Source organism: Nipponia nippon, unplaced genomic scaffold (genome assembly GCF_047370975.1).
Source record: "Nipponia nippon isolate SJK-2023a ecotype South Korea unplaced genomic scaffold, ASM4737097v1 scaffold_1, whole genome shotgun sequence".
NCBI classification, from domain to species: domain Eukaryota; kingdom Metazoa; phylum Chordata; class Aves; order Pelecaniformes; family Threskiornithidae; genus Nipponia; species Nipponia nippon.
In genome coordinates this window covers 114,836,456-114,845,654 of record NW_028262290.1, presented here as the reverse complement: position 1 = coordinate 114,845,654, position 9,199 = coordinate 114,836,456, and the positions used below count along the sequence as shown (strand labels likewise).

The 9,199-nt window shown below is 44.3% G+C and overlaps 1 protein-coding gene across 1 annotated transcript in view; it reads left to right on the top strand.

Annotated features, from left to right (window-relative positions):
• Positions 1–604: 604 nt before the first annotated feature.
• Positions 605–9,199, top strand: part of AOAH (acyloxyacyl hydrolase) — a 79,869-nt gene continuing 71,274 nt past the window's right edge. Inside the window, exons 1-2 of the mRNA XM_009464427.2 lie at positions 605–735; positions 1,170–1,324. Coding sequence (XP_009462702.1) covers positions 1,171–1,324 — 154 coding nt within the window. The 5' untranslated portion in view covers positions 605–735; position 1,170. The remainder of the gene's footprint in view (positions 736–1,169; positions 1,325–9,199) is intronic.

The following is a 9,199-nucleotide window of genomic DNA, read 5'->3' as shown; positions in this document are numbered from 1 at the left end:
ATTTAGCTGTTTGGACTTGTTCCACCTCTGAAGTGACGTCATTTAAACATATTTTACTCTCTGCTTTTGCTTCAGGCTGGGGAACGATGGGTTTCTGCGTTATCTGGCGGAATTAAAAAAAAAAAAGAGACAGGGAAACCTTTAGTTGTTGTGGTCGCCAAAGCAGGAAAAGATCAGGGCTTTTCAAGCCTCGCAGGAAGCTGGGGGGTGCAAACGAACGTGCTCAAAGCTGATGAGAGCAGGGGTTCAGCTCCCACTGCTGCCCTTACGCCAGCAGCTGCCTCCCGTCCCCCCCAGCTCGACCCCAGCAGAACCAAAGCCCTGGCGAAACCCCAGCGTGGGAGCCCTGTGGCTGCAGTGCCCCATCCCTCCCACCCCCCGTGGCACCAGCCCAGCGGCCTCTTTCTTTTATTTTTCACGCTCTGTCCTGCCAAACGGAAACCCTGGTCGAAAACTCTTACAGAAGCAGCCAGAGATACATTTCTTTTCTTGTCTGCGGAGGAAGACAGAGGAGTGACGTTGGGGGGGAAGGGTTTGTGGGGTTGCGATTTTTTTTGTTTTTTTTTTTTTCTTTTTGCAACACTAGTTGTTCAGGGGAGTGTCTTGCGTTATTAATGCTGAGTGGCTCCAGTACTGTGGTTTAAGGTCGTTAGTCATCCGCTGCTACCGCAGGAGGCACGGGAGCGCTGAGCCAGAGCTGTTCGTGCAACCCTCGTGGTCCTCCCAGGCCAGCAGGTTGGGAAGAGGTGCAAATGGGGCAGCGGGGGTGTGTGGGGGTGCGGAGAGCGGCCCGGGGTGGCGGGGGCACCCTCCCAGCCCGGTCATGGGGCGCCCACCTGCATGGGACTTGCCGGGTTGTGGTGGGTGGCTGCACAGCCACCCCAGATGGTCTGAGAGGGGCAGAGGGGTGTGTGAAGGGCAGGGGATGGGACAGCACCTCTGAGGCGAGAGTGTGGGATCCCCCGTGCACCCCATGAGAGGGCAGACGTGTGTCCCCCCGCCTGGGAAGCAGTCTAGCTTCTCTGTAGTATAGCTACAGAGGCGTGCAAGTCTCCTTTCACCCTAAGCTGCTGATGAGACAAGGATGCAGGATGCTCCCTGAGCATTAAGGGAATACAGGTCCACATGCACCCTTCCCACCTGATTTCTTCCTTTTTTTCCTTCCTTAGGATGAGGGGTTCTAGGCAAACATTCCTTAATTTATTCTGCATCCTCTGGCTCCCACTTCTGCTGAAGGCTGCCTCTTCCTCCCCTCTCCCCCATGGCAACACCCCACCACCCGCTTCGCTCCCCTCTGGGCTGTACAGAGGACAAACCTGCGTCGGTATGTATTCAGGTTTTGTTTGCCTGCTGAACTTGTTCATTTGTTACTCCACCGGTGAGCTGAGAATTGCTATGCACATCATAAATCACTCCTTTATCTATTTCAACAGCTGTACTGCAAAATACTCGTAGTCTTTGGCAAAATAATCACTGAAGATTTTGCAAGGCCAGCGTGGGGTCTGGAGTTATTTTACGATTTTGTTTTTGAGTGGCTGCTTCCCAAAGTTCATGTTTTCGCTCTGCTGGGAATGGCGTCTGAAAAGCTGGCTGTAACATCTGTCGGTCTAGGACCTGGAAACAAGGTGTTAGGGAGTGCTAGTATTTATTAGGGTTCATGATGCATTTTGCTTCACTGCAGGAAGGCACAATTTCCCTCAGACTCACCCAGGGTCTCCTCATTGATTTCACTGCCTGGGAAACTTCTCTTAAAAACAGTTGGTCCGTATTTGGGCTGGAGAGCTTTGTGGTCTGGATGGTCATCTCTGGATAGCCAAGTTGCAAGGGCTGTTTCCTCACATTTCCTTTCCTTTTCACAAGTGCACGTGTCTGCACGACCTGTACTACAGTGGGGCGAGCGTGTCTTGTCAATTCCTCTTTCATGTGACATTGGTGACTGTGGTGATCTCTGCAGCAGCCATAGCTGGGGGTATCCTACAGCCTCAGCTGACTAAGAGCAAGACCAGTAACACCAAAGTCAACGTGAACTGTGGGCATCTCTGCACCAGAAATGCCCTTGGCATGAGACTCTCTATACCTAGAGAGATACAGTAGCTTGTATTTTTTATGTGAGCAAATGTTAAATGATGCATGTGTCTTATGCATTATGATAAAATGTTTTATCTTCTTTTAGTTTTTCAAGGCACTTTTGTGCTGTAAACATAAACCCTGTCATGGTTCTCCATCCTTCAAAAGGAAATATTTTCATTCAGCCCAAAACTATTTTCACTGTGACTCAAGGAACACAATTAGAAATAATAATCCTAAACTTGATAAAATCAGGTTTTTGCCTCACTTCTGAGCCATCCACAGTGCGCTCGCAGATTTTGGTGCTGGTGAGGCAGGGTGAACTGAAAGCGGAGCGAAGTCAGGGCGGTGAGGCTTGAGTAGCCCATGCCAGGGTTTAGCTACCAGCTGGAAAATGAGAACAAGTTGTGTAAAGCAGAAATGGCTCTCAGGGACTGGCCTTGTTTGGGCTGGCAGCCACACAGTGACCGAGCAACAGCCAGAGCGAGAGGGAAGTGGTGGTTTTTTGATGGCGAGATCTTTAGGCAGCTACGGTTTTGATGCTGCAGAAAAGATGGTGAGCGTGCTCGCCTGTAGAATTTTTACACTGGTGTTTTTTAAATGTCAGGTGTGAGCGTTGTCTGCCCTTCCCATCCTACAGACCCAGCAAGGCTCTAAATTCCTAAAGTGACTGCACATTGCATTGAAGTTGCCTTGCACAAGATAAATTGTGCTTTTTTTTTCCTCCCAGAAGGAGAAAAGCTGTGCCAGCCCCGTTGCTGGGACCACTGAGCATCTCTGTTCAGTGGGGAGACACCAAAAAACCTGCCTCCCACACCAGGCGCTCTCTCTGAGGTGTCCCTTCAGCGAAAAGCATCCACATGATCTTGACTCAGGACCAAAACAGACTGTCCACACCTCTGTAAACCACAAGCTAAAAATGAAGCATGCAGAGCGTTACAACTGCAGGGGCCGGGCCTGGCAGGGAGGGCTGGCGACTGCACACAGGCAGGCTGCTGCCTGCTAGCCCAGGCGGCCACCTTTGGGGCTTTCACCGATTAGCTGCTCTCTCAACTAACTCTTGAAAACACTGACAAGCCATCTGTGTCTCTTCCTTTTCACAAGCGGGAAAGGGAAAGCACGGAAGAGCTGATGGTTACGCTTGCCATGGCATGGAGCAGGGGTAACATCAATTCTTGCAGATGATTCAGTGACCAGCCCTCTTGGGAGCAGAAATTAAGCTGAGATGAGCTTCAGCGGTAGGAGGAAGACTGTGATTTCTTTTCAACAGCTCGACCCCAGACCTCGCTAGCTCAGTTTGCCATCTGGGAAGGCACTGGGAGAGAGCCATGAGAATTTCCTCTGTGTCTTCTTGGCCTTATAGATCAAGGTAGCATTTTTAATGTGAAAAATGCCCGCTGCCAAATGTATAGGAGATTTTCTTGAAGAAATTGACTTTTTCATCCCAGTTAAATGTGTGGTCAAGTGCCTAATCTTTCAGAGTTATTTGCCTCCCTTTTCTGAGGGAAATGAGGTGGCTACACATTGAATAGGCATTTCTGATCATTCCTGTGATGATTGAGATTGCTATGTTAGCAGCCAAAACCGGCCAGAAAATGGATGCTCTTTCAGTAACAAAACCAAGAAAATATTTTCCATTAAGCCTTTCCACCGAGAGTATCACACTTCTTGAAGAAATACGTAGAAATTATATGGCAGGAGAGCAAAATGCAGCCCTGGCACCTCCGTTGAATGAGATACAACTTGGTTGCTTCCTTCTGTTTCCCTTGCTAGTCGTGCTCCCTGGGTAGGCACCATCTGCCCCAGTATACTCTGGTCATTCTGGGAAAGCAGCTGGATGCTTCAAGGGACTCCCTTGCCCTTAGCACATCCTGGGAAATGTATTTTGGGTAGGCACCTATATACTGATACAGAATAAGGCTGGAGGAGAGGAGGGTATGCATCCAGTGAGGTGCCATAGCAGGCTGAACAGTTCAGACAACTCCTAGGGGGAGGTTGGCCAAAACATTTCTGCTTTCAGATTGTTACTTGTCTAAAAAAGAAGGTGACTTTTTTACAGCAAACTTAATTGTGTTGGAAAACATTTAGAGGGAAGTTTTAATCAGCCTCAGTAACTATAGAAAAAGTCACATCATTTTTTGCTGCGTTTTCTTGAAAAATTTGGCTGCTTCATTCAGAGAAAATCTTTTCATAATGGTGTGTAAAAATAAAACTCGGTGTAAAAATAAAACACCTGGAAAGTGTTCCCACCCAAAAAGGGATTTAATAGTACTGCCTTTTAGAATTATGGAAAAGAGGGGGAAAGGACCTGATGATAATCCTCCTGGCCACAAGATCAGATGTAGTATACCTAAGCAATTCCTAACTGTCTCCAACCTGCGCTTAAATAGATACATGGTCTTTCTTTTGCCCTGTCACTAGAAGAATTTCCCCAACATTTGACAGTCTCTTCTCTCCGTCAGCGTTTCCTGCCTCCCCAGGCTGGAATAATGCTCCCCTTTTTGCGTACCATGAGATCAGCTCAGGCCCTTCCTCTGGGCCTCTTGCACACTTTGCACGTGATATGTTCTTCTGCTTTTTCCGCATGGTAGATAAAAGGGCTTTAGTAAGTTTCCCTATATGCAAAGACCCATGAAGCTGTTTTTTCTCATGTAAAGACAGTGAGTTTTGGCTCTGTGCGCTGGTTTGGGAGCTGGATGCTAGGCCTGGTTTTCGTTTCTGGGTTTGTTAGTGACTGGCAGTATGGCTTAAGGAATTTATCCAGGACGAGACCTAGAAACTCTTTTGCTAGGGGCAGCCTGGTAATTTCAGTGGGGCATCCTGAGAACAAGATGCTGTGTATTTTTGTCTCAAAAATTAATATGAATGATCCCTTCAGATACTCAGGTCTTTGACTTTCCCAGTCTGTCAAATGAGGAAAATAATGCCCATTTCACAGGGCAAGCAATGTTTTACTTAAGTTAATGTTAAGGTACCCAAAGACAGTAGAGTAACACTGGTGACTGTTGACACTGGTGTTAATGTTTCATCATACCTAAGATCATGTCCTTTATTTTTCTATTATTTCTGATTAATTTTTAAAGGTTTTATTCCACACGCCCCACCACCCTAAATTATGACAGAGCCCTTAAAGAGTCTTTACAAATTGTCCTGTTCTCTAGCAAAGGTGACTTCATCCAGAAGTATCCGAAGCAACCTCAGGAAAGGCAGAAGCTGCCCTGGGGGATGCAGAAAGCAGGGGAGACACTGAAAGACAGGAGGGAACTACTGTATTCATCTCTTCAGCATGGTGAAGAAAGGAAATCTGGGGAACTGTAAATCAGTCAGTTAAACATCAATTCCTAGAAAAATCCTTCAATAGTTAATAGAACTTCATAAAAGCACCTTTCAAAAGTAAATATGAGTAAGAGCCTCACTGGATTTATCAAGGAGAAACAGTGTCAGATCAATCTAATTTTCTTTGCTGATGGGATAATGTCATGTAGACACAGAAGAAGTAGCAGATGTTACAGCTGGACTTTAGTAAGGCTTTTGGCACCACCTCAGCACTAACTTAATGGCTGAGAGACATGTGACATTGCTTAAGCTTCTATAGGGCAAGACAAAACTGGTGGGTGGCCTTGTTCAGAGAGTAATTACAAGTGGCTCATTCCCAAAGCGGAAGGATGTACAAAATGAGGTCTTTCTTGGACCTCTGTTTTGAACATAGTATCATTCCATATTTTCATTAGCCAGGATAATGAAACAGTGTGCTATTAAATTAGGAGCTCATATAAAGCTGAAAAGGTTTGCAAGTACAATGGAGGGCAGGATTAAATTCAAAACAATCTTGAAAACTTGGAGTACTTGCCCCCCAAAAAGATCATTTCAATATGGGTATGTTGAAGGCACTTCAGCAGAAACAATGACACACATAGCGGATGAGGAACGACCGGCTGGGTAGCATCCCTAGGGAAGATCATCTGGGCTTGTAGTGGCACGATGATGGCATGCTGTCACGAAGAACACACACACTGCGTACACTGAGACGTGTGAACAGAAGTTAGCTTGCAAGACATGTGAAGTAACCCGCTACCTTTCTCAGCATTGACAAAGCCTCAGAGGAATTTCTGCCTTCCCTTTTGGGGCTGTGCATCAAGCATGATGCAGAGTGACAGGAGGTTTTGGAGAAAACCAAACATAAGCTATAAAGAAAGACTGAATAAATTACAGTTAATTAGTCTAGAGAAGAAAAACTTGAGAAAAGACATGATATTTGTCCTCAAAAACATTAAAGGGGTGATCCATTCTCCAGGTTCATAACAGCTATGGCAAGAAATAACGGAAATGGATACCAGCAGGGACATTCAGGTTAGGGAGAAAATTTTCTAGTGGTAGTGATAAGTGAGCACTGTCATCAGTTCCTGAGAAGACTGTAGAGACCTCATTAGAAATCTTAAATGATCTGTGTCTACCCTGTCCCTTTGGAACGGCATAGATGCCATAGATCAGCTGCTAGGGCAGAGGCTTGTGTAAGAGCACTTCTTCCAGGCTGACTTTTTGGGGGTTCTGCACTATAATCGCGAGAACCATTTGCAAATAGCAGGGTTTATTTATTTCCTCCCCAGCAGCAGGCTGCCCTGCTTTTTTGACGATTAACTTTGGCTGCCCATTTTGGAATGAGGCGATCAGTCAGGGCGCGCTCAATGCAGTCGGACAGCAGCGCTTTCCGTCTTCTTTGCTAGTGAGTGGAGATCCTGTGGGTTAGCAGCCGCGAAGCAGATTTCCCCATCTTTGTGCTCGATATAATGCCATTCTCAGCAACCTTTGCGGGTCACCTCTTCCATTCACCCACGAGCACATAATTCCTAGCGTATGAAGAAGCATGTTTTTGAAACATATTTTCAGCTCTGATTACATTAAAGTACGGATGTTTCCAAGCTTCCCAGCAGCGTAAAATGCCGACCTCTACCTGTGTTGATTTGTGTGATAGTCAATGTCCTCAACAGTTTGCCTCCGCCTAGCTGTGCATGAGTGCAGAGATGAAATATGCCCTGCAGAGTGGCAGCAGGACCGGTGACGTTTGGAGTTCCCAATAACTTCACACAATGGAACATGCCAAATGGAGCTGGAGGCTTTTAATAACTGCGCTCAGACAAAGTGGCTGTGCACATATTGTCTGGGGAGGCACCATGACAGGACGTATAATTTACAGCTCAATGAGTTCTGTAAAAAGGCCATGCCCAATATCAGTGTAGCACCACAATGTATTTTACTCTGAAAGGCTGGGAATCAACTTTGATTACAGCTAAACCAGTGCCAAGCCACAGCACCTCTGTTCACTTCACCAACATTGCTCAGTTTACTCGGTGGCAAAATTTGGCCTGATGATCAGTATTAAGTACCGAATTTGATCATAATATTTTTTCCTATGATTATACTTTGGATAGAAAAACCACAGGCATGAGTAGAGATACTAAAGCAACTACTAAAATAGGAATATTTTCCTCAAGGATTCATATTTTTCAGCAAATGATGGTAAAAATTTCATTTTCAAAATCACCCCAAGTCTTACTGAAAGTTTATGGCTGTAAAATGCAAATGTATCTATTGTTCACAATAAAAAGGTGTGCTTAGCATACTGACATATATACATGTATGCGTGTGTAAATACACAATTGTATATATTTATATGTGCATTTGTAGACATAGATAATCTTGTACGTTTTACATTGGTGATGCTTGCCTTCAGTGTAAGTTTTCTCTGATAATCTTATTTATTTAGTACTGAATGTCTGGTTGCTGACTGCCATAACGTGTGTGCCTCCCACTCTTGTTCATATGTTAGCCCTATAATGAACTTCTGCTTATGTTTAAGGCAATCACTTTCAGTGGTTTTAGGAACTGTATTTCTGAAACAAGTTTTGTGCATTCAGAATCTTAAAATGGTGAAACCTTTGTGACAAGGATGAAGTTATCCAGTTACATTAACTCTCCCTCCCACCATTCAGGCTTCAGTAAATTTTTAATACCCTTTCCTGATTTGGAAAAGAAAGATATGTTAATGGCACACATACATACGCTTTTTTCCTATTAATTAATGCAGAAAGCATTTCCATTGGAAATGCCTGGGGTTATAGATTTTGTTAAATAGGGCTCTTTGAAGTGTAATGCAGGAAACACTAGGGATACATTTGGCTGGCAGGTATGGATACCAGAGTCTTCCACTAGATGGAAACTGAATTTTCTGTACCGGCATAACTATTATCAGAGTGTCTTAAGGAAACAATAATGAACAAATATTGCTCTGAAGTTAGGGGTCTGAAGTGGCTCACTGCTATTGCATAAGCAACAGAAATGAGAATTGATGTTCCAGGGTTTGCTGGTTTTGTTACAGAGCTACAACGCACTCAAAATACTGCTATATTGATATTAATATTTCAAAAATGTCTTTAGCCAGTATACTATATGTAATTTTATGTCCAGTGACAGATTTGGTAATAGTGTACCATTTAGCATTTCCAAGATATTTTATGATGCTTAGCAAATGTAGGGGGGAAAGGTCTTGTATATGCCAACATATTTGAATATGGATACCTATAATTATATTCCATCACTTCAGTATCTCTATGAAATACATTAACACTGTAAATGGAATAGGAAACAAAGTCTGAGTTAAAAGACTTTTACACTCAGATCTCTTTCTAAATTACCTTTCAAAGCAACAAATCCTCTGGCTGTATATGGGAAAATAACTATCCTAACTTTTCATATAGATATTTCCATGCTGGAATGAAATCTTGAGGTTATAAAGGGCTGTTCTTTCTTTGAAAGTATCAGCTCGGTGCTGAGAGGTGGTGAAAGAAGGCAAAATGGGTATCGGGAAGTATTAGGAAAGGAATATATAGTGAAAAAGAAAACATTCCTGTATTGTAACTTTGTATATCCATGGTCTGCCTGCACCTAGAATACCCACATGCATGTCCCCTTCTCAGAGGAGAAAACCTTATTTCTTATTAGCTCCCCATGTGAATACTCTTATTTCAAACAGGAATGTCTTGTTCCAGGTTGAGCTGGAACTGGATTAGATGAATTTGGAACGAGGTATTTTCATGCCAGATCAACAGCATCTTCACGAGGAGTAGCAGTATCA